This window comes from Carassius carassius, chromosome 17, assembly GCF_963082965.1.
Source record: "Carassius carassius chromosome 17, fCarCar2.1, whole genome shotgun sequence".
Taxonomy (NCBI): domain Eukaryota; kingdom Metazoa; phylum Chordata; class Actinopteri; order Cypriniformes; family Cyprinidae; genus Carassius; species Carassius carassius.
Window position 1 is genome coordinate 23535495 of NC_081771.1, and position 26752 is coordinate 23562246.

General features: G+C 38.4%; 1 protein-coding gene across 1 annotated transcript in view; it reads right to left on the reverse strand.

The window, feature by feature from the left end:
* prkcaa (protein kinase C, alpha, a) overlaps nt 1-26752 on the reverse strand; it is a 164182-nt gene that overhangs the window by 100219 nt on the left and 37211 nt on the right. The window contains exon 3 of the mRNA XM_059571311.1: nt 564-646. Within this exon, the coding sequence (XP_059427294.1) occupies nt 564-646 (83 nt within the window). The remainder of the gene's footprint in view (nt 1-563; nt 647-26752) is intronic.

The window sequence follows — 26752 nt, forward strand, 5'->3', positions numbered from 1 at the left end:
CATGTGATTTGAAATTCCTTTAGTTTTCATTTTATTAAAATTTAAAAAACGTCCCAACTTTTCCGGAATTCCGGTTGTATTTTAATAGACTATTCAATAGTCAATTTTAGTAGACTATTCAATTTTGAAATAGTTAAAAGCTTACTGTTAACACACACTGAAAAAAGTTGATTGAGAGATGAAGTACACAACTTCTGCACCACTGTGCAGAACTGTAAAACAAGCACTGCTTTCAAAACAACTTTCTGAATATGCCAGCATTGATTGAGAGGAGAAAAAAAACCCGGCCCACCCTCAGCTCACCTATGAATGGTTTACTTATAGTTCTTCCTGCACACCAAAACAGGATAGGAAAAAGAATCTGAACACCAAAAAGTCACATACTTAAAGTTGTTTCAACCTTTAATAATATTTTAAAATAAAGTGTTTGATGTAAGTAAGTTAAGTAACATGTCATTTGCAAGATAAAAAATGATTTATTAAGTAAATCGTGACCCAAACATGCAAAGTGTGAGAGAACTGTTGAATAGATACACTGTTTGTGTGTGTATTTGCATACTCACATCTGTGTCTGGCCCTTTATCAGCTCCAGGGCATGAGAATGTGACAAATTCATGGCAACGTTTATGGACCACAAAACAGCACACTGAGAGAAAGAAAGAGAGAGATGTGTTACATTTAAAATATCCCACATAACTGTAAAAAAAAAAAAAAAACAGTTCAAACCGTGTCCTAATTTTTTTTAACACACTCTGTTACTCTTCCTGCTTTGTGTGTATATGTTTGTATATGCAGCAGAGCTGAGGAAGATAATGCTAATAAATCAGTAATTTAATAATGTAAAGTGTAAATTAGTGGACTACACTAACACAAAAACTGACTCAGTGTTAACTCAACACCAGTAACATATTTCAAAGTAATAAATTATTGTATTATACAACAGATTGCATATTCTGTAGGCAGTGGCGCAAAAATGCATAATCTTGCATAGCAAGACCTTCAGACAGTCTTAATTATTAATTATTAATACATTTTATTTTATAATGCGCTTCTAGAACCCAAAGTGGTACAAACAAATAAAATACAAAACTACAATAAATGCAATACAAAGTAGAAACTATAAATCATAAAATACTCATTACAGTACAACACAATAGAATATTACTGACAGTCCATAAAAGCAATTTTTAAAAAGATGAGTTTTTAACAGCTTCTTAAAACTGGCCAGTGTGTGAGCATCTCTAACAGTAACGGGAAGCGCATTCCATAACCTAGGTGCAGCAACAGAGAAATAGATTTTAATCTATAGGGAGGCTGTTAAAGAGTTAGAGAATCAGCAGACTGAAGGGAACAAGAATGCATGTAACGGGTGACTAAGTCACAAATATAAGAAGGGGCAGTTCCATGTATAGCTTTGTATGATAATGTTTAGATTTAAAAACAATACGTGACTGTACAGGAAGTCAATGCAAACTATAAAGCACGGCTGTGATATGCTGATGTGATGGAATATATGTGAGAACACGAGCTGCTGAATTCTGGATATACTGCAGGCGTTTGATTGATTTAGCAGGTAAACCAATGAATAGTGCATTACAGTAGTCAATCCTGAAAGTAACAAATGCATGAATAAGCCATTCAGCATCAGGTGGAGTGAGGAAAGGCCTATTTCTTGCAATGTCTCTGAGGTGATGGAAAACAGATTTTGTAATACTCTTAATGTGAGAGTCTAGTGTCAACTGAGTGTCAAAAATCACAGATGGAAGTACTACACTCTCATCCATAATCAAATTAAGGTTGCTACCCTTGTGAATAGCCACTGGTGTGCCAATGACTAGAACCTCTGTTTTAGAACAATTCAGTTTTAAAACGTTATGGTGCATCCATGTTTCTATTTCCAGCACACACTCTGAAAGAATTGTTGAGGTGTATAGGAATAGGATCAGACTTGGGAGTTGATGAAATTTGGGTGTCAGCATTCAGTATTTTAGTTTTTAAATTTGGTTTTAAATTAAATAAAGGTCTTTACCAGTGAGACTAAATAAAAGTATGCTATATAAATACATTATTCCAAAATGTTAAAATCAAATGTTGGTGCAAATAAAACAAAGATACAAAGTGTTTCATTCATCCAATTTAAAAAAAAAAATAGGGTAATGATTCACATCTATATTTTTTTTACTTGAGCCAATGAAAAATAAATAACTATTGTCTCAAGTAAAAAAATATAGATGTGAATCATTACCCTAAAATTTTTTAATTGGATGAATGAAACACTTTTTTCAGCGTGCTACAGCAGGTGATTTTTAAATCAAATTAAGTCAAATGTAATTTTAAGGTAAAATAAATATAATCATCCTATACAGAACTGACGTTTACTTCTGGCTTTTCAAACGTGTATGCAAGTTCTACTTAAAAAAAAAAAAAAAAAAAAACCTTTCCGTTTTGTCACAGTTTAGTCCGTTTCATTTCTCATCCAACACACGAGAAGTTGAGCTGAACATCCCTTCAGTGTCTCCGCTTGTGCAGGTCGCGGACAGGTACAGTACGCTCAGGCAGGGAAAGGCTCTTATTTTGTGCGCCAGTACACCAACGGTTGATTGTTTCCTGCTATCTGTGCCTCAGACAGGGCTATTGAATGATTTTGATTTGTTTAAATGAATATTTTAATATTCAGCAATCGTACAGCTATGAAGTACTTCCAGATCTTTTGACCCCATTACACTTCCATATCCCTTAGCAAAAATTATTTCAGTTATTTCAAAGGCTACTTGAAGAAACTGACCAAGCTAACAAATAAGGCAAACAATAGGATAAAAATAACAATTTCAATATTTTCTTACTAAATTGTATTATGTAAAGCCTGTTCTATCTGTTCTGCTCTTCTGTTTCTGCATACACATACAGACACTCACGCACACACAAAGGGGCACTCACATACACAGAAACTTGTTATCAGAGCTGACCTTTGACTTATCAACAAAATTTAACAATTAAAATAACATTTCTCAGTAGCAAGTTTGTAATGTCATAGGATGCCCATTTTCCACAAGTTGATATGAATCTATGGAGTCTTAATGAAAAGTCTGTAACATAGTTTAATTAAAATTTATCAAATGGTAGTGTAAAAAACATTTTTTACCATCAAAAACAGGTATTTTCAGAGCAAGCCGTTTTGTAGCATTTTCCTTTAAATGTTAATGAGCTGCTGCTGACCCCACCCCTCTCTTCCGAGCCACTCTCAGAGAGACTGTTTACTTTAGCCGCATTCATCTCAAAACTTGCTAATTAGCACATTATTAGGAAAGGCGATTTGCTAAGGTTCATAAAAAAATATATATATATACTCACTTTTGTAGGTAAAGCTGGACCACAAATGATTTGCGCAAAGACAAACGCATTTAGGTAGAGTGGGGGCACATTCCCTTCAGAAACAAATATAATCCACTGCGTTTTCAGCGGCTCAGATGTCAGAAGTAAATGACGACTGCTATGTTTATTATTAGATCCAACAACAAAACACCTCAATCACTTAGTAGACATTCTTGTCTGCAACTGGTCCGGCATCAAATCAATGGCAGACCGATGACAGCTCACTCAGGACAGGTCTAAAGTTAGATGCCAGTCCAATATGTGCTGAAACGCTACTGTCAATCAGACTATTGTGGGAGAGGCCTGTCTGTGTGATGTCACAAAGACAGGCATCTGAGATCGGCTCGACTTGAGAAAGGGTGGTTGTGTACAAACCCTGCCAATACACATTTCAGTTCAAACAACTTGTTATGCATGTTGTGCATGTAGCATCCGATGACCCCTTTAAGTAGATACATGATAGATACATGATCTGTGTGTTAAGCCAGATAACGAACGAAAGATTGACTCGTTTCAAGAACCGTTTCTGTCGGGCGCGTCCGATTCGAAAACCGAGGAGCCGATGATACTGCGTATGTGTGATTCAGCGTGAAGCAGACTGACACACAGCGGATCTGAACTGAACTGGTTCTTTTGATGATTGATTCTGAGCTAATGTTATGAGTGCGGGTAAACCGAAGGCTTGAATGAAGGACAATCATCGCCAATGATCCCTTTATGTCGAGCACAAAAGAACTGGTGAACCGTTTATTTTCAACCGGTTTATTGAATCGAACTGTCCGAAAGGTCAGGTTCGCAGAAAAGAACCGAACTTCCTATCACTACTGGTGATCCGAAAACCGATGCAACCGGTTCTTGACTTGAGTCAATTGTTATTTTTGGACCAAAATGTATTTTCGATGCTTCAAGAAATTCTAACTGACTCTCTGATGTCACATGGACTACTTTGATGAAGTTTTTATTACCTTTCTGGACATGGACAGTATACTGTACTTTCAATGGAGGGACAGAAAGCTCTCGGACTAAATCTAAAATATCTTAAAACTGTGTTCCGAAGATGAACGGAGGTCTTATGGGTTTGGAACGACATGAGGGTAAGACATTAATGACATAATTTTCATTTTTGTGTGAACTATCCCTTTAAAGGGGTGTAACATTTCTATCACACACTTGAGGCATTTGGACAATCACAATGAACTGGATAGCTGGCCAAATTAGAGCACATCTCACTTTTTCAGACCGATGAGCCTTTCAAAAATCAATGCGTTTCACAAGGTGGGGCATTGAGGAGAAAAAATATTGTGCATTTTATGGAAAATAATGTTTTTTTAACCTGAAACTGCATAAACACATTGCATTACACCAAATACACAAAATAATGTTCTTTTTAGCAGCATTATATGACCCCTTTAATATTTTACTTGAATAATTTAAGTTAACTACTTAAATGTTCTTTTTGTTGTTGTTGTTGCTTTTTAAGGAACAGTTATACAGCAGAATTTATATAAATATATAACAGTAATAAACAAATGTGTATATACATTGCCATATCATCTAGCACTAGCTGAAAGAGAAAATACATGTGAAAAAAATTAATAAAAAGGCAAATGTAAGGGACACATACACTTTTGCAAGAACAAGTCAGATATCTGGCAGCTCAGTGGGTAGCTCGGTCACCTCAGAACGGTTTCCCCATAATTCAAAGACATGCAAGTCAAGTGAAATGAAACACTAAAATTGCCCATGGGTGTGAGTGTGAAAGTGTGTATGTCTGTGTTACCCTGTGATAGACTGGCCATCTGTCCTGATTATGGCCCGAGATGCTGGGTATGCTCCAGCATACTACTGAGGACAATTGTTTTGAAGAATTGATGGATGGATGTCAAACATTGGCTGCACACCAAAACAGATAGGAGTATAGGCCTTGCAGTTGGTGTTGCATAAGAATTTAAAAAAAAATTAAGATCTACAAAATTGCTGTCAGAGAATTAGACATAATTGTCACACTAACTGTGATGTCTCATTCTGATATGACCGTTATGGCAGTAAATAAAAATAGGGATTAATAACACAAATAGTCATATTTCAAACCACTGCTGATCTCAAACATTCACATCAGAACATAAAAATAAATGTCCTGTTCCCCTCCACATCATGAAAGGCAATAATGAAATAACACTTTAACGCATTTTCTGTTTCCTGTTGTGTGGGCTGCTCTCTGGCTCTGTCTCAGTGGCCCTGAACCACTGTACAAATGGAACCTACATAGATGTGTCTATGTGCCATAACGATCAGACGTAAGTGATAAATACAGAAATGGAATAATGTAACCCTTATGCATAAAAAATGCTCGTCACATTTTCACAGGTATTACTCCTGAGTGGACATTTAACAATTTTTACTTTAATCCCCTTTCAACATTCTTCTTTATTCACATTTGCTTCAACAGCAAAAGAAACAAAAATACATTAAGCATTTCTACATCTTCTAAAAGAGAGGGAAATGTTAGTTAACAAATAATTATTTAATTGAATTATATGTAAAGCATTAGATCATGTTTTAGGTAACACTTTAGAATAGGTAACACTTGTTAACTATTAACTATGACATTTCTCTCAATAAATTCTTAATTTGCTGCTTATTAATAGTTAGTAAGGTAGTTGTTAGGTTTAGGTATTGGGTAAGATTATTTTAACCATAGTAACTCATGTAGAGTTTTTTCAACTAGCAGTAAAGGAGTTGTTAAAGGGTTAGTTCACCCTCGAAGCATCCTTGTGGTGACTTTAAAAAAAAAAATTATTAGCTCAATAACTATAAGTGTTGTTTCAACAGTTGTGACAATATTTTTTCTATTAGTAAAATAAGAAAATCAGCATTAAATAAAAACAAATTTACATTGGTTCAACAAAGCATCTTCATTGAGCAGAACTAAAAATATGTTGTTGAGAAAACTCAAAAAAGTCAGTCAAGTACAGTGTTCTTACTCCCATTGAAACACTTTTAAAAGCAAGGGAAATTTTTCATATAATTGCGGTTGGATTTGTCTGAAAGAACAAAGTCATATACACCTAGGATGCTTCGAGGGTCAGTAAAACATGGGCTAATTTTCAATTTTGGGTGAACTAACACTTAAATGGTTTATTAGAAGTTAAAAGTTCCCTTTCAGTCAGTCACTCTCGACATCACATCTGTGATGGACAAATTGGATGCATCCAATCACAGCGTGACCATAAAAAGGCAGCCGGTGCAACACATACTAGCTTTCGTTTCGGAGCGACAACATCTTTCTGTTCCTACCAGTATCTTCAGAGTATAATAAGAATCTGATGCACTCTAGGAAGCTTTTTGTGTTGCCGGACATAAAAGACAAAGATCGTACCAGCAGTATCTTTTGGTGCTTCTCTCGACGACTGGATGTCGATCACTGCATAAGAAGGAGAGCTCTCTGGAGAGGAAGATTTGGATGCACTGCCTGCTGTGTTTCTGGCCGACATGAGGGACGCTGACAAGGTACGGTTCCTCAGTGCCCCTGTGTCCCTTTGCCCCAGCCCTTCCAGCATCCAAGCGGAAGAGCAAGCAGCCCTGAGACCCAGAGATGGAGGGATCTGCTCTTCAGGAGATGGTGTCCACACCACTCCCTCCCCCGGAGGAGGGCCCGGTGGAGAATTTTTTTGTTTTGCTTTGCCCCACCATCAGCCTCATGGTCGATAGCACCCAAATTCTTGACAAAAGAGCAGTTTTCTCTATCATTTGGTCTCGCAGACTGTCAAGCCAGGGGTTCTCAATTTCAGTCCTCGGGACCCCCAACTCTGTACATTTTGTATGACCCTCTTTGTTAACATAACTGATTCAAATAATCAGCTGGTTAGAATTGAGCAGTGTATGAACTGTGTTCCGGTTGACATGGTCTCTACACGATTGCTCCCTACTCCCTAAGCAGGGTAAAATCTGTTGAAGTTTACTTCACTTTAGAACATTCGTTCATGGATTTGCACTGCTCAAGATTTTCGCACACCGACAAATGTGACAGCATATACCTCTGTAAATAAATACAATTTAAATTCACGTCTTGCACACTTGCACTTTGAATGGAACATATACATTTGCTTCGATTTGGAATCATGGTGTAATATCCTGTGATCTCCACTTTGCAGTGCACCTACATTCAATTAGAACAAATGTTTGAAGTGATAAGAGAGACATATAAAATTTGCAGAGCTGGGGGTCACGAGGACTGGAATTAATAACCGCTGGCCTGGGCTATGTATTTCAATTCGCCCCACATCCCACCAAAGTTCAATTGCATGCCATGAAGCAGCCGATGCTCCTGTCTTGCGTGCAGAGATTGCAGTCCTACTGGTGAAGGATGCGATATAGCCAGCGCCTCTAGCCGATATGAATACGGGGTTTTACAGCACCTACTTCATTGTAAAGATGGTGGGTTATGACCAATCTTGGACCTGAGTGTCTTGAACCGGGCCCTTCACTGGTTACGGTTCAAGATGTCAACCCTCTGAGGTCTAAGGGTATTTTTGGGGCCTGGAGAAGTTTTGTCGTGCCCTGACATTTGTGCTTTTTCAGTTGCTTATACACATCTAAATGCTTAATGTCTAATATCACTGTAATCAGCACAAACTGGGCTATAATAATATTTATAGCAGCATGTATGTACATGATTGTGTTTTTGAGAAAAAAAAAAGTGTTATGCGTGATTAGTGAAAAACTAAAAATGTTAAATCACTTGAATAAGGCCATAAAACACATACACAAAACATTGGTTCCCGGGACTTTTGAGAACTGGAGATTGTGGCCTAGAATTTTTCTTTCTAAATGATGTGAAAATCATCTTGTTTACTCACTCACAGAAAACAATATATTGATTAAAATTTTCTAAGACACATTTTGTTTGTAAAAGTCATATGCGAGTACGCATCAACTATCATGAATATCATTGGGATTTACACCTGAGAAGACAAAGGTCCGCATAATGAGCTGCATAATGAGCCTTGCAGTCAGGTTTGTGACAGAGAGGGAAGAGTTACAAGAAAGAATCTGAGGACAAAATGAATGTAAATAATTTTATGTTTGTAGTTTATTTAGAATCTATTTAATTATCCCACAACATAATTTAATAGTGCAGATAAACAGTTTATTAGGAACAATCAAAGCTGACTTTCAAAGCTGAATTTTTTTGCATAATTACTCCAGTCACATAATCCCTCAGAAATACTTTTAACAATCTTATTTTCTACAAAAAAAAAAAAACTTTTGTTGTTATTATTATTATTATTATTATTAAAGTCGAAAAGAGCTGAGGATATTTTTTCAGGTTTTTTGGGAATAAATTGAAAGAACAGCATCGTTTGTTACATTTACATTTATTTGTTACATCAAGCTTTTGAATGGTATAGTAGTGTATATTGTTTTTGAAACTTCATAATGTTTCACTTGATTGTACATTTAGTCAAGAATTATAGTTTGGAAAAAGTCTAACTAGTAAAATGTTTACACGTAATGTGAAAACTAGTACACATATATAAATAAATAATTAAAAAGAGACTTACTCATGTTTATGATCTCTGCTGAATAAAGCACTTCATTATTTTTTTCTGAGGAAATCCAGATCTCAAATCCTGAGGTAATCCACATCACATCTTTTTGGGGTGAATTATGTCTTATTCCTCTCATCGCGAAACAAACAGTAAAATAAAATAGCTTGAACTGTCTCGCTGCTTTGTTTTCTGTATGGGGGTATTCAAGCCGCGCACTTCAGTGAAACATTATAATCTCAAAAGCGCGTTCAGGGGGCGTGGTTTCATTAAAAGATAATGAAGGGAGACGTGAAAAACGGACATTGCGTTGTTTTCATATGGATTACTTTATCACAGAATATTTGTTTTCGGCAGCACTTATTTAGTTTAAAAGTATACATGTCAAGCTTTCTATAGATATATATCTCTCATGTCTCTTCGTTGAGTATTCACTGAGTTACAGTTCATTTTAATTACGCGTTTGTAAATGAAGATCACCGCAGACAAAGGCTGCAGACAGCATACCTTGTTTTTTATCTTTATTTTATAAATGCACAAAGTTTTGTTGTTATTATGTCTCTATACAATAAAGAAGACCCTTTACAGATTCGATTGATGTACTGCCCCTCCGACGCAGAGGATCTCTTTTCTTGTTATGGAGTTGGATTTGGTCAAATAGACAGCACGTCTCACAGAGGAACGTGCATGGTCAGTGCTGAACTGTTGAATTCATTCAAGGGCAGGACAGTGGTCCCACTGAAATTATTTCAGAGACCCCTGATGCATATGGTAGCTGCAGCAGCAGTTACACCACTGGGGCTGCTTCATATGAGACCACTTTAGCACTGGCTTCATGGCCTAGTCCCGAAGTGGGCGTGGCAGTATGGTACTCACCGGGTCCAAGTTACTCCGGGCTCTTGCCAAACCTTCCCCTCGTAATCGGACCTTAAGTTCCTCCATTCAGGAGTACCCCTAGAACAGGTCTCCAGGCATGCTGTGTTTACACAGATGCCTCCGCCATTGGCTGGGGGACAACGTACAATGGGCATGCAGTTTTGGGGGTGTGGACTGGCCCCAAAATGCACTGGCATATCAATTATCTAGAGTTGTTAGCAGTGCGCCTTGCCTTGAACCATCTTACGGGGCACTTACGAAGCAAGCATGTGCTGGTCCGAATGGGCAACATGGAGAGGCACCTCCCTGACAGATATTGGTAGAGCTGCGGGCTGGGCGGACCCCAATGTTCACTAGATTCTATAGCCTTCGTGTGGAGCCGGTGTACTCCTGTGTTCTCACCTCAAACAGGTAGAAGCACTGAAAGACCCCTGTAAGTGTTGGCTTGCTAAAACTGCTCCAGAGAGACAGTACTGTAGACCCTGTCGAGCTCCTCCATCCTCTCAGCCGCCAGATGTGGTGGAACGTCTGCCGCCAGGCCCTCACTCGATGAACCTGTGAGAACTGGTAGAGGGCTGGGTTCCATATGTAGAGATCTAAGTGGATCCCATATGTGTAAAGTCCATGGTATAGCCTCAGAGCCCGTGTTTCCCTGGCAGACTTCTGCCATTTCCAAGAGGATTAAAATCATCTCTAATCTTCCATATACACCTAAACGGATGTTCATCTGTTTAAGTGCTTCTGAAATGACTTTCATGAAGGATGGGGCTTCCGCAAAGATCTTGGTCCAAGTGGAACGGGTTAGTTTCCCAGTGTTTTTCCAATCTCACTGACTGGGTAGTGCTACGATAACGGTGACTGGTCTTCTTGTCGAGAGCCCCGGCCTACACCAAAAAGGGGTGCAGGCGGCTCGCACAGGACACTGGAAGAAACCTGGTATGAGTAGCACCAGCTGCCTTTTTATGCTCACACTGTTATCAGTAGCAGCTGGATGCAATAATCGCATGCCAATGTCCATTGAAGAAGATTAGTCTCTCGAAGCGAGATCCCAATTTGTCGGTCACCAATGTGACATCTCCATTCCCTCCTTCAGGAAACTAGAGATACATACAGTAGGTGGCCATCCAAAACGGCAGTTCTACCGCTGCGAGTACCGCCGCATTTGCAAAGTGCATTTGCAGCAAAAAAAACATTTTATAGTCATTTTCATAAATTCTTCTTTCAGAACGATCTGTGGAGAGATGTCTTAACAATGATTTTTCCTCTGATGATACTCAACTCTATATTTCTTCGCAGCCCGGTGAAACACACCAATTTGAAAAACTAATGGATTGCATAGTCGATATAAAAAACTGGATGACGAGTAATTTCTTACTGCTAAATTCTGAAAAAACAGAGGTGTTAATTATAGGACCTAAAAACTCCGCTTGTAATAACCTAGAACACTGTCTAAGACTTGATGGTTGCTCTGTCAATTCTTCGTCATCAGTTAGGAACCTAGGTGTGCTATTTGATCGCAATCTTTCCTTAGAAAGCCACGTTTCTAGCATTTGTAAAACTGCATTGTTCCATCTCAAAAATATATCTAAATTACGGCCTATGCTCTCAATGTTAATCCATGCTTTTATGACCTCAAGGTTAGATTATTGTAATGCTTTATTGGGTGGTTGTTCTGCACGCTTAGTAAACAAACTACAGCTAGTCCAAAATGCAGCAGCAAGAGTTCTTACTAGAACCAGGAAGTATGACCATATTAGCCCGGTCCTGTCAACACTGCACTGGCTCCCTATCAAGCATCGTATAGATTTTAAAATATTGCTTATTACCTATAAAGCCCTGAATGGTTTAGCACCTCAGTATTTGAATGAGCTCCTTTTACATTATAATCCTCTACGTCCGCTACGTTCTCAAAACTCAGGCAATTTGATAATACCTAGAATATCAAAATCAACTGCGGGTGGCAGATCCTTTTCCTATTTGGTGCCTAAACTCTGGAATAACCTACCTAACATTGTTCGGGAGGCAGACACACTCTTGCAGTTTAAATCTAGATTAAAGACCCATCTCTTTAACCTGGCATACACATAACATACTAATATGCTTTTATTATCCAAATCCGTTAAAGGATTTTTAGGCTGCATTAATTAGGTAAACCGGAAACACTTCCCATAACACCCTATGTACTTGCTACATCATTAGAAGAATGGCATCTACGCTAATATTTGTCTGTTTCTCTCTTGTTCCGAGGTCACCGTGGCCACAAGATCCAGTCGGTGTCCAGATCAGAGGGTCACTGCAGTCACCCAGATCCAGTACGTATCCAGACCAGATGCTGGATCAGCACCTAGAAAGGACCTCTACATCCCTTAAAGACAGCGGAGACCAGGACAACTAGAGCCCCAGATACAGATCCCCTGTAAAGACCTTGTCTCAAAGGAGCACCAGGACAAGACCACAGGAAACAGATGATTCTTCTGCACAATCTGACTTTGCTGCAGCCTGGAACTGAACTACTGGTTTCGTCTGGTCAGAGGAGAACTGGCCCCCCAACTGAGCCTGGTTTCTCCCAAGGTTTTTTTCTCCATTCTGTCACCGATGGAGTTTCGGTTCCTTGCCGCTGTCGCCTCTGGCTTGCTTAGTTGGGGACACTTCATCTACAGCGATATCGTTGACTTGATTGCAAATAAATGCACAGACACTATTTAATTGAACAGAGATATCATAACTGAATTCAATGATGAACTGCCTTTAACTATAATTTTTTCATTATTGACACTGTTTTCCTAATGAATGTTGTTCAGTTGCTTTGACGCAATGTATTTTGTTTAAAGCGCTATATAAATAAAGGTGACTTTGACTTTGAAACAAAAAAGAAAATTGAAAAAAAAAGAGAGATTTTTTATTTTTTGGGAATGGCCAGCCCTTCTCTGCAGATATTGTGCTTCTGGTTAGGGCATTTTAAACCACATAAAGTCTACAAAATATAATGTCTCCCAAAACTCCGCATGTGTATTTCACACTCTAAAAAATATTGTATGAAAGCAACAAAATAAAACCGTCAATGCTCCACTCAGGGTTCCCGTAGTTAAGAGGGCTCAACCCTCCCCCCGCGCATTTGAGACATGCTGCCAAGCAGAGTATGAGTGGAGTGGTGTTATTCTGACTGGAACAAAGAGCGAGTTTTTAAAAGTCAGAGTGTTGTGGTTTTCACTTGCTCCAAGAGCGCTCCACCTAATAAACATTTAGCTATAGCTTGATACACATAATCTCTTCAGGGAACTACACTAACCTTTTCCTCTGGTGGCACTTGCGCGACTAGCTTTTTCAGTTACTGGCGCAAAACATGATTTGGTCACACAAATTTTTATAGTAAGCCGCTCTGGATAATAATGAAACTGTATTGCATACAGATGTGCTTTTTATTTTACTGGCCATTTTTTAAACCCCATGCCTTCTTGTTTTATTTCTTACAGTACACACAGTGCATTGCTCTGTCTTGATACCTTAACCCGGGGCCGCAGCTGGGGTTAGAGGGGCCCTGGTGCAGGTTGTACAGTGGGCCCTGTTTGAAATGGTTTAATATTTACTGTCTGTTCGTTGTATTTATTTATTTGTGCTATTTACACAATGTTGCCTTTTTTTAAGTTTGTAGGTGTCCAGAAACTATTTTAATCAATTTCACTGGTAGTCTACAGTATGAAGAATTTTTGGGTATAATATTTCACAGTTCACTGTATTTTGCTATACTCATTTACATAAATGAACTAGTGTCCTGCACCCACCAGTAAAACAATTTAATCAATTATATCTGATTTTTGGTTTGACTGTGGATAAATTCTTGTTAAAACTACAAAGTAATTCAGTCAAGAGCAGTGAGTGATTTACTTTCATTTTCATACATTAAAGACACTGACAGCAGAGCTAGAAAATTAGGCGCGGTCACTTTAAGAGACAATGCATCCATTATAATGATACATATCCGATTTCTTTCTCAACTCTTTACTTTCACTTAAGACACAACCACAGACTTTTCGAACACACTTTCCAAGACTGATATTTTTACATATTTAGTATGTATTTGTCGGTACAAAAGACTTTGAGACGCGTCTCTGCGTGCGACCTGAACACCAGAACACCGCGGTGCTGAATTAAGCTCTTTCCCATCCTTTTCTGATAGTTTAAACTGCAATTTGTATTTGTTCATTCAGGTGCAGGAGGCAGGGGCGTCCGACCTGGGGGGGGTAAAGGGTACCGAGTACCCAGGCAGGGGGAGGGGCCCTTAGAAGTCAGTTTTCTATACATACATATACAGTACATGCACTAACATTTGTATAGCATTTATGTACAAATAGAAAAGTTCCTGTGCAAAACTAAACCTTGTTATAGTTATAGGTTTGGTATAAAAAGTCATTTTCATGCTGTGCAGGGCCCCGCTACCCCTCTCGAATCAATGTAAATGGTACGATCCGCAGTTCAGGTGCTTCTGCTGCGGACTTGCGGTGAATCAGTTAATGAGACAGGAGCTGGAGTTAGCCGTGATATGAACTAGGAAGACAGGGGAAGAGTTATGTCTTTCCTTAAGAAAGGAAAATCGGGCTCAAAAACGAAAAGAAAAGAAGATTAAAGAGAGAAAGGCAAATGAGGGCAAGCAGTTGCTCACTTAGTTTTTTGGAAAAGAAAGGAGAGCTCCAAATGCATCATCGAGCATTGACATTGTTTTAACATAAATATCTACTCTTGGACGAGTTCTCCCCAGAGTCAGAAGTTTACATCCATTGTCAAAATCTAACACCCGCGAAAACACAGATCGTTAGCGCCTATTTTACCGCATTGTTATGCAAATTACCCCGAGCACGCTCTTACATTAAGTACATGATTGTTCTCAGTTTAATGCACATCTTAATGATTGAAAATGACTTAAAACGTAATTCAAAGGCTGAATGTCAAGTTTGGCGGTCAGTGTACTCTGTGATTCTATAGTCTGCATTTATTTTAAACAGACAAATAATCAGCAATTAACTAGTACTTAGCCTACACTTTAAAAAAGGTATTGTGACAATAAAGGATATTTTAGCAACCATTTGAAGCCATATATTTCAGTTTCAGACCCTGCAGCAGCAGGCCCCTCATCATGGCCAGGTGAAAGCAGTGACAGTGAGCCCCTTTCACACTGCACGTCGGACCCGGCATATTGCCGGAACATTGCCCGGTTGCCTTCTGTGTGAAAGCAACCACGTCCTGGGATTGATTCCGGAATTGAACCCGGGTCGGGGACCTAGTAACATTGCCGGGTTCAACCCGGGACGAGCGCTGTGTGAACAAAAGCCAGATCTAATGCCGCGTCGAAGTGATGACGCACGTTATCGTGCGACTCTTTTACTGGCTGTTTTGAAGGAAGATCAACGTTCGCGACGATAAAATATGTGCAAACTGTAGTGAAGCAGAGATTAGTTTGTTCCTCATTTTCCGCGCTGACGCCGCGATCGTTTGCTTGCTTCAGTGAAAGTATAACGTGCCTAACGTTTTCGACTCGTACATTACACGTCACGCCCTGATGTCACGTGTCGTTACGGGATCTTTACGGGTTGTGTGTGAAAACACGCACATATCCCGGGTAATCACTGGCAGTCTGAAAGTGCAAAATCTAGCGACCCGGGAACAATTGCTGGAACACTTTACCCGTGTATTCGCCGGAATGGCAGTGTGAAAGGGGCTAAGGTGAGCTTTTAGCGGAATTGCCTGTTTTAACACTTAGTAATTAGTAATTAAGTGTTAAGAGGAAATAAGCAAAATGGGTACATTGTTATTGTACACATTTAAACTTTAAAGGGAAAATTCTGTCATCATTTACTCTCCCTCAAGTTGTTCCAAACCTGTATGATTTCCTTTCTTCTGCTAAACACAAAAGATGATATTTTAAAGAAGGTTAGTAATTAAACAGTCAATGGGGTCCATCAGTCGTTTGGTTACCGACTTTCTTCAAAATATCCCACCCATTGGTATCAGTATGGTATTTGGTACGGGGGCCCAGCAAGATGGTTTGTACCCAGGGCCCAAAATGGTGCTACGCCCCTGGCAAGAGGATGTGAACGTCCTGAAGGAGAGCTCGGTTCAGTGTTGTTGTCCGTGAGACTCGACTCTCTCGTGCACACCGAACACATCGCGCGAGTCAACAGCTACTCAGTTCAGCTTTACCGCATCGCGGGGCTGAAGTCAACTTGATGTGTTGAATGCTCAGAGCATGTTACACAATCACTGTTACACAACAATAAAGGATGCATTTCACTCTGATGCATTTCACTCTGTTCCACGAGCAGCTTTGGGACATTCTGATCACCTTCTGGTTCATCTTATACCGACCTACAGGCAGAAACTAAAATCAGCTAAACCTGTAGTAAGGACTGTAAAAAGATGGACTAATGAAGCAGAGCAGGATTTACAATCTTGTTTTGACCTCACTGACTGGAGTATTTTTGAAGCTGCTGCCACCGATCTGGACGAACTCACAGAGACCGTAACATCATATATCAGTTTCTGTGAGGATATGTGTATTCCTACCAAGACTCAACTAAATTACAACAATGACAAACCGTGGTTCACTGCAAAACTCAGACAGCTCCGTCAGGCCAAAGAAGATGCTTACAGGAAGGGGGACAATGTCTTGTATAAACAGGCTAAATACACACTGGAAAGGGAGATCAAAGAGGCAAAGAGGAATTATTCTGAAAAAATAAGGACTCAGTCCACTTTGAACGACTCCGCATCAGTGTGGAGAAGCCTAAAGAAGATCACCAATTACAAGACACCACCCCCCAGCACTGTGGAGAATCAACGACTGGCAGACGATCTGAACGAGTTTTACTGCAGGTTTGAAAGAACACCCATCACCTGCCCTGAACACCTCCCCACACAACCATTCACACCATTCACAACTCCTGCAACCAACCCTGAATGCCTCTCCAAACAACCGTTCACACCATTCACAACTCCTGCAACCCACCCTGAACACCTCTCCAATAAAGCGCTCTCACCATTCACACCTCCTGCATCCCCCCTCTCCCCCACACCTGCAATACAGATCAGCGAGGATGCAGTGCGCCAGGTCTTCCGGAAGCAGAAAAGGAAAAAAGCACCAGGCCCAGATTGCGTTACACCAGCCTGTCTGAAATCCTGTGCTGACCAGCTGGCCCCCATCTTCACACAGATCTTCAACAGATCGCTGGAACTGTGCGAAGTCCCTTCATGCTTCAAACGCTCCACCATCATCCCTATCCCAAAGAAATCCAAAATTACAGGACTAAATGACTACAGGCCTGTGGCTCTAACGTCTGTAGTCATGAAGTCATTTGAAAAAACTGGTGCTGGCCCACCTGAAAGACATCACTGGACACTTGCTAGATCCTCTTCAGTTTGCCTACAGAGCAAACAGGTCTGTGGACGATGCAGTAAACATCGGACTGCATTATGTTCTGCAACACCTAGACAGACCAGGGACCTATGTGAGGATCCTGTTTGTGGACTTCAGCTCTGCCTTCAACACGATCATCCCAAACCTCCTCTTGCCCAAACTAACTCAGCTCTCCGTGCCCACCTCCGTCTGTCAGTGGATCAACAGCTTCCTGACAGACAGGCAGCAGCTAGTGAGACTAGGAAAATACACATCCAGCACCCGTACAATCAGCACCGGAGCTCCCCAGGGTTGTGTTCTCTCCCCACTGCTCTTCTCCCTGTACACTAACGATTGCACATCTAAGGACCCCTCTGTCAAGCTCCTGAAGTTTGCAGATGACACCACACTCATCGGCCTCATTCAGGACGGTGACGAGTCTGCTTACAGACAGGAGGTTAAAGAGCTGGCTGTTTGGTGCACTCTCAACAACCTGGAGCTTAACACGCTCAAAACAGTGGAGATGATCGTGGACTTCAGGAGAAACCCCCCTGCACTCCCCCCACTCACCATCATGAACAGCACTGTGACTGCAGTGGAGTCATTCAGGTTCCTGGGCACCACTATCTCTCAGGACCTGAAGTGGGACATTCACATTGACTCCATTGTGAAAAAGGCCCAGCAGAGGTTGTACTTCCTTCGCCAGCTGAGGAAGTTTAACCTGCCACAGGATCTGCTGAAACAGTTCTACTCCACCATCATCGAATCCATCCTCTGCACTTCAGTAACTGTCTGGTTCAGCTCAGCTTCTAAATCTGACCTCAGAAGACTACAGAGGGTAGTCCGGACTGCTGAGCGAATTATCGGTACAACCCTCCCATCTATTCAAGAACTGTACTTATCCAGAGTGAGCAAAAGGGCTGTTAAAATCACTCTGGACCCCTCACATCCAGCACACTCCCTCTTTGAACTGTTGCCATCTGGTCGACGCTACAGAGCACTGAGCACCAGAACGACCAGACACAGGAACAGTTTCTTCCCTCAGGCAATCCATCTTATGAACAGCTGATAATAACTGTGGGACACACTACACTATTTATATTTATATACACTACACTTTTTATCCAACACACATACTTAGCGTACACTTAAATCTTTTGCACATAATATACATGTACATACATGGAACACAATACACTACTTATATTTATATTTATATACACATACACTTATTTATCCAACACACATACTTAGCGTACAGTTAAAACTTTTCCACATAATATACATGTACATACATAAATGCTCATTTTAATATACCTGCCATACATTGTCAATTTGTATATTGTCAATCCTTCCCCACCTATTTGTATTTTTTTGTATTTTTTATTCCTTATTGTGTTTTTTGTTCTGTCGCTGTTATGTTGCACTGCGGAGCTCTGTCACGAAAACAAATTCCTCGTATGTGTGAACATACCTGGCAATAAAGCTCATTCTGATTCTGATTCTGTTATAAAACGCATTTTTAAAATACACATTTCTGTTTTAATAAATTTTCATAGTATTAAATCATAGCATATTGCCTAAAACATAAGGTAAGTACAAAAATAATCAGTGATACATTTGCGACCTCAAAAAAAGGGTCGCAATGTCATTTCAAAAGGTCGCATATGCGACCATTTTGGTCGCAGTGTAGTTCCCTGCTCTTCGATCAGAAGGTTATAATGACAACAATAGTCGAGCGTTACAGGCTAGTTCTCAAGGAGTTTGTCTGTTCCTTTTACTGAATATTTTCGGGTTAAAGCATGATTTAAACAGGTACAGCACATTCACACGCAATCGCTGTCGCAATAATGCATTCAAACAAATAATCTTAGTGCTACTTCATCTGATTTTGAAACCTGTAAGAAATGCATCGATCTGTAGATAAAATAACTGAAGAAAATGTACTGTTATTTTCATCAAAAACAAAATGTGCACAGCAGAAAGCAGCAATTATACCTTTTAATGCTGACAATGTTATTAGTTTGGCATTTCGTAGGAAAAAAGTTTGCACACAATAGCCTAATCCCCTATGAAACTCTCCTGTTATTTTATTTATTTATTCTATTTTATAGGCTACGTTATGAACATAACTTTTTGGTATCAGTGAGAACGGATCGAAGTGATTATTAAATGCACGGAGCGCAGAAGGGAAATTGTTGCTGCTCCACTCCGCTCACATACTCTGCTGCCAAGTAAGAGAAATGTTTCCCTACGAAATGAACAAGACCGTCTGGTGTAGATACGGCTAGACAGTGTCTGCTATATTTATAAATCGTTTATATAAGAAATAAAAATAAATACATAACCTAAACCAGTGGCATAATGAGATGAAAATATATATTAGAAAATATATTTACATTTGGTCTGTCCTACGATCATGACACTGACTCAGCCAGTTTTAATCTGAACAGCTCTTAACGCCAAGTAGATGGTTAGATGCATGATGGGCAAGTATAAAAAAAAAATAAAAAAAATAATAATAAAATAAAGGTCTTTCCAGCATTAAGGTAATAACATTACTGTTTTTTTATCATATTGTCTCAGTTATAAATTTGACTGGTAAATGATAATGAATTATATTAAAACTTGTTTTGAACAATTTCTTTGCCATATGAATATTGATTTTAAGAAAGGGGCAACATTTTTTATTTAAATCATAAATAGGATTTTTTGTGATAAAAATCTGGCATTTTTTTAGGCGATCACCCGGCTCTAATGCAACAGTTTTTTATTTTTTTTTTGAGTTAAGGCAACTTCCTCTGAAATTAAGTTATGATAACTAATAAACTTTATTGCGCTATATGATAATCAACATTTGAAGTGGATCAAACCTTTCTTTAAAGTTGTTCTAAAACCATGTCCTTAAACCTGTTCTGCAAGTTTGAAACACTCATAAGACACTGTCCATATGAAAGAGAAAGAAATTCACACCTTTATATCAACTAGGCTTGTTGCGATAGTCGGTGTTACCAGTGATACACGGTGTTTAACCCACCTACCGGTCATAGCACTTGACCACCGGCCATAATTTTTTGTACGGTGTATGCAGTTAATAGGCCTACCTCTTTTTTTAACAGCTTAACATGAATTTAACCCTCTGGAGTCTAAGGGTATTTTTGGGGCCTGGAGAAGTTTTGTCATGCCTTGACATTTGTGCTTTTTTCAGTTTCTTATAAATATCTAAATGGGTAAAGACTAATCTCACTGTAATCAGCACAAACTGGGCTGTAATAATATGTGAAATGCATGTATGTACATGATTGTGTTTTTGAGAAAAAAAATATTATGCGTAGTTAGTGAAAAACTAAAAATGTTAAAACGCTTGAATAAGGCAATAAAACACATAAAGAACATTGGTTCCCGGGATTTTTGAGAACTGGAGCTTGTAGCCTAGAATTTTTCTTTCTAAATGATGTGAAAATCATCTTGTTTACTCACTCACAGAAAACAATATATTGATTTAAATTTTCTAAGACACTTTTTGTTGGTAAAAGTCATATGCGAGTAGGCGTCAACTACCATGAATATCATTGTGATTTACACCTGAGAAGACAAAGGGCCGCATAATGAGCTGCATAATGAGCCATTCAGTCATCTGTGCCACTGTGAGTGAGGAGTTACAAGAGAGAATGTGAGAACAAAATAAATCTATATAATTTTATGTTTGTAGTTTATTAAGAATATATTTAATTATCCCACAACATAATTTAATATCCACTTGGGGGAGCAGTTAAACAGTTTATTAGAAACAATCAAAGCTGACTTTCAAACAAATTGTTTGGCATGCTTACTCCAGTCACACAATCCTTCAGAAATCCTTTTAACAATCTTATTTTCTACAAAAAAAAAAAAAAAACGTTTGTTGTTATTATTATCATCATTATTATTAATGTTGAAAAGAGCTGAGAATATTTTTCTGGGTTTTTAGGGGGAATAAATGGAAAGAAAAGCATTGTTTTTACATTTGTTACAGTTATCTATTTGTTACATTTATATTATTTACATCAAGCTTTCGAAGGGTATAGTGTTGTATATTGTTATTGAAACTTCATAATGTTTCACTTGATTATACATTTAGTCAGGAATTATAGTTTGGAAAAAGTCTAACTAGTAAAACGTTTACACGTTATGTGAAAACTAGTTCAAGTATATAAATAAATAAAAAGAGACTTACTCATGTTTATGATCTCTGCTGAATAAAGTGCTTCATTCTGTTTTTCTGAGGAAATCCATTTCTCAAATCCTCAACCACATCACATCTTTTTGGGGTGAATTATGTGTTATTCCTCTCATCGCGAAGCAAACAGTAAAATAAAAAAAACTTGAACAGTCTCGCTGCTTTTTCTTCTGTTATGGGCGTATTCAAGCCGCGCGCTTCAGTTTGAATCTGAATAGCGCGTTCGGCGCGGGGGCGTGGTCACATTAGATATAATGAAGGGAGACATGAAAAACAGACATCGCGTTGTTTTCATATGGATTACTTTATCACAGAATATCTGTTTTCGGCGGCACTTGTTTAGTTTAAAAGTAGACATGTCAAGCTTTCTATAGATATCTCTCTCATGTATTTTCGTTGAGTATTCACGGAGTTACAGTTCATTTAAATGACGTGTTTGTAAAAGAAGATCAGCGCAGACAAAGGCTGCAGACAGCGCACCTTGTTTGTTATCTTTATTTTATAAATGCACAAAGTTTTTTTGTTATTATGTCTGTATCCAAAAAAAAGTAGACCCTTTACAGATTCGATTGATGTATTGCTCTTATCTGTACGATTAAAACTGAAAGTGTAATTTAAGTTCTTTTCGGGGTTATCAGGAGAAAATGACTCAAAACGCGTATCCGCGTTAATCGACTTGATAGGGTTAATTTTTATATTAGTTTTTATTTTGCACTTAAGTGTCCAGTGATTATTCGGGTAGGCTACCTTATTTAACGAAGTTTTTGATGTTCGTTCGTTTCATATTCGATGGTTGTGCAGTGTTTTTTGTTTTGTTTTGTTTTTGCTGAAAAAGGCAGGCACTTTATTTAACGAATAGTGAATTTTTGTATATAATTTCTTGTTTGATACTTGTGCAGTGGTTCGTTTTGTTAATAAATGGACTTTAAAGGTGTTTCATAAGTGCTTTCGTTTAGTTTTTGCATGGTGTGTTAAGTTATTATTCATTTTGCAATAAAGATGTGTGTAATACAAGCGAGTGTCTTATTGTTTTGTGTATTTTTATTAAGAATAAAATAAATTAACCCATGATTAATTCAAACAAATGCTACTGAATTGCCGCTAATTAAAGTGAAAGTAAATTGAGACGTGTGCACGACCGCATTTTCGGCTACCCGAAATCCCCGACACGCAACCCCGGTGACACCGGGATTACCGTTTTTTTTACACGTCGATTAACCGGTGGAAAAAATCCGTCACCGCAACATCCCTATTATCAACCCTCACAAGCTATACATAACTACCCCAAAAAACCCAAGCCCCTCCAGCTGAACTGAATTCGGTCTGTTTTTTGGGTGAAAGGAACGGTGTGTTGTCATGTTACTGGGTTGAAACATGCCTGCACTCACAGCAGCCTTACTCTTTTTGTTCATTATTTTCTCGCAGCCCATATTATTATTTACACTAGACCAAAATAATAAACAAATTATCAACTGATAATTAATAATTATTTTTGCAAAAATCATTGTTATTCGTGAACATAGGTGTTTGAGGAAGGCTTTAAGACCAAGCGGAATCCTCCTTCAGCTGCTCCCGCTTCACAGCGAGCGACTCCCTTATTGATCATGAGCCCAACATTAAGCAAGACAGGAAAGCATTCAGTCTACCCAAAGGAAGACGTATTTCATTGACCTAATGCTGTTAAATAGAGAGTAAAAAAAAGGGAAAAAAATATACAAAACCCAGACACAACGTACACCCTCTAAGTGTTATTTCATTGAAAAGTATGCATTTTATTTATTCACAGGCTATATGGTTGAAATAATACTTTAGCTGAAAACTTTGAGTGCCAATATTTAAAACAAATGCATAATAGAAATGTTTCATAGACCTTCGGTTGTTATTCTTTAAAATCCCATGCCATTTGTAATTTCACTGTATTTTCACCTCCTAAATTACTACCCCAATTCTATAATGGTAAAATGTATTCAATTTATTATGGCATTATTTAAGACACTTAAATTTTTAAAAGACACTTTTATTTTTATTTTTAGAATAATTGTAGCCTACATAAATGGGTGAATCAAAACAAATATGATAAATTTAACTGCAGGCAGATATAGGCCTATAGTACATTACAAATATTTGGATCGTCCCTTATTCTTTCCCTTGTTTTCTTAAAGAATAAATACCTATTTTCTTCAAGAATAAACATTATAAATAAAGAATAATAGAAAGAATCTCCATTAGCCCTTATTTTCCATTTCTGAGTTAATTTGCAACTCTAATGATGAAAACGAAATGGAAAACGAATACATAAAATTATATGATGAAAAAGTCATGATAACATATTATTATTTATTAGAAATAATTAAAGCAATTAAAACCTTTTTTAATACCATATTCAAATTGAATTTCAATACTATTAAACTGACTTTAAAATCTCATGGAGTTTATAAGTTGAAATGGTAAAATTTCAGTGCATGTTAAATAGCCTAAATGAACTTATATCTTGTACAGTTTCCGAAGACTTTGATTGCATGTTAGCATAATGATAACATATTTTGACTTATATATTTTTAATTAACAATTCCTGTATAAAATGTGACAGCAACCTTTATATCAAACATTTTGAAATCGTCCACAGCTGAGCATTGCGGGAGGCAGGTTGAGCTCGCAAAGTGAACGTGCATGCACAAAGTCATGTTTTCAAATGCAATGGAAAAAAAATAGCTGGATAAAAACATACACGAAACTTGTAAATAGTTAACAACATAGCCTAGACTAGGCCCATACTCTGTTCTTAAGTATATAATGTAAATTTGTTAACCCACAATAACACATTTTAACCAATTAATCGCCTATTTTCGCTTGCTGCATGTTTTTTTCCCGCCCTTTTTTTTATAAACACCTAAAAAATAAATTAAGTTTGTGTGAGTTGCATTTTATTACATTCAGAAATTATAACGGCAGACCTAATAATGTTATAATGTGCCAACAGGATATTTTTAGTTGCCTTCACTTTACATTAAATCCTTTAAATTTAACAAATTTATCAGAATAGAACAAGAATTAAAAATATATAATTCTAGTGGATTAATATAATTGCAGTTTATAATAGGCTTATAAACAACAACAAAAATTTTTTTTTTAAATAATTTAAAGCGAAACATAAGGTAAGGTTGGGCTTATCTCTCTCATTCGGGAGAAAGAACTCACTATTTGTTCATAGCTTACTATTGTATTAATAATGTAAGGACTACAGTTTATAAACTATGAATTGCCAAAAATTAAAAGTTTGCAAATGGTTTAAAAGTACTTTACTACTATATAAAGTGGTACCACATAAACTGCTTAAATGTTACAATTTGCACAGGGAACTAATAACTTCTGCATAATCCATATCGCTAGCACTATCACATATAGCAGATCGGAAGTCTTTATGCAATTTTTTTCAATGTACAGCTTTTTTCAGGTTTTCGTATATCTTTTTGGGCTCAGCAGTTTTTAGCGTTAGCACTATTCAAACAAAGCTGTAGGATAATTAAAGAGTAAGTGTATGATTTTTCTTGGATTTGCATAGTGTCTCCAGTGCTCCTATAACTGCAGTGTAAAGCTGGACTGTGAGCTCTGGCAATCCTCAAATCCATTCAGCTGTATAAGCTTTACAGGAGAGATTAACAATCCTGCCACCATTTATCAACACACACTCAAAGAACCACACTCTCTATCTCTCTCTCTCACACACACACAAACACACACCAATGCTCCATTCAAGCAGTGGCAACAGTAGAAATGTTCAAAGTCGTGGGAAAATGGTTAGAGAGTCGGACTCCCAATCGAAAGGTTGTGAGTTCGAGTCCCGGGCTGGCAGGAATTGTGGGTGGGGGGAGTGCATGTACAGTTCTCTCTCCACCTTCAATACCACGACTTAGGTGCCCTTGAGCAAGGCATCGAACCCCCAACTGCTCCCCGGGCGCCGCAGCATAAATGGCTGCCCACTGCTCCGGGCGTGTGCTCACAGTGTGTGTGTGTGTTCACTGCTCTGTGTGTGTGTGCATTTCGGATGGGTTAAATGCAGAGCACAAATTCTGAGTATGGGTCACCGTACTTGGCTGAATGTCACTTCACTCACTCACTCACTCACTCACTCACTCACAAAAGGGGACACATAGGGGCTAAAATGATCCCTATGTTCTTGAAATATGAAAAAAAAAAAAAACTACTGACACAGCCTAAGTTAGCACTGTTAGAGCTGCAACTAACGATTATTTTTTCTGTCGACTAATCTAACGATTATTTTTTCGATTAGTCGACTACTCTAACGATTATTTTTATTACAATTAATAATAATGTTCTTTTTTTTTTGATTAGCTAATGAATCCTTTAGATAACTTTACAAAAAAATATAAGTACAACTTCTAATATAATATTTCAACCTTTATTCATTTTCAACCAATGTGATTGAAGTTTTTACAGTATACAAAAATAAAGAGGCAAAGAAAATTATTTTACTATGGTAAATATGAGTTTAAGATAGCGCTTATAATTAAACCACAGCAGCCACAAATTTACAGTTATCTGAAATGTCATGAAATGTTCTTTAGCATCAAACCATAAAATGTACTGTAGTCAGGGTTCTGGTATGGTTTAGCACGGTTTCCAGAGATCTGGAACTGATTTGGGGTAGCTCGGTGGTTTGTGACTGTTGTCTCGTGTCGCGCTGTCTTTTAAGGGCCCGTTCACATATTGCGTCTTTTGTGCGCTCAAGTTTGTTATTTCCAATGTAGGCGCGCAATATGCGCGCTCATAATGGAAGCGACGTGGTCGCGACGCGCACGCGAAAACAGGCGCATCCGCGCCGCATCGAAACATCTCAACTTTTCAGAATGCCGCAAGCGCCCCGCGGGTTATGTGACAAGAACTAACCAATCAGCTTCATCCTTTCCAGTAACAACGTTGAAAGCTCAGCTAAGATGAAGGAACTGCTGATCATAGCTGTATATGGATTGCCATTTTGAAATAAATTTAGTAGCAGAGCTACTGCAAGCGATTTTAAGTGCTGCAAATCCATTTATCCTTTGCTGAAATTTCCGCGTCTTCATGGAGAGAGCACGTCATGGTTGCTTAGCAACGGCAGACATCCCAGGGGCGCAACTGCCCGAGCGCTTTGGAAAGAAGGAGAAAGCGGCGCGACTAGCGTTTTCCACGCGTTTTTAGGTGCAATATGTGAACGGCCCCTAATGCGTGTTCGAAACCCGCGACAACACAGACTTACTTTATTTTTTATTTTATCCTTACTTCAGCCGCTACGGGTGATCATACCAATAACTTGTAATCTTTACAAGAATATCAGAATCATGCAATGAG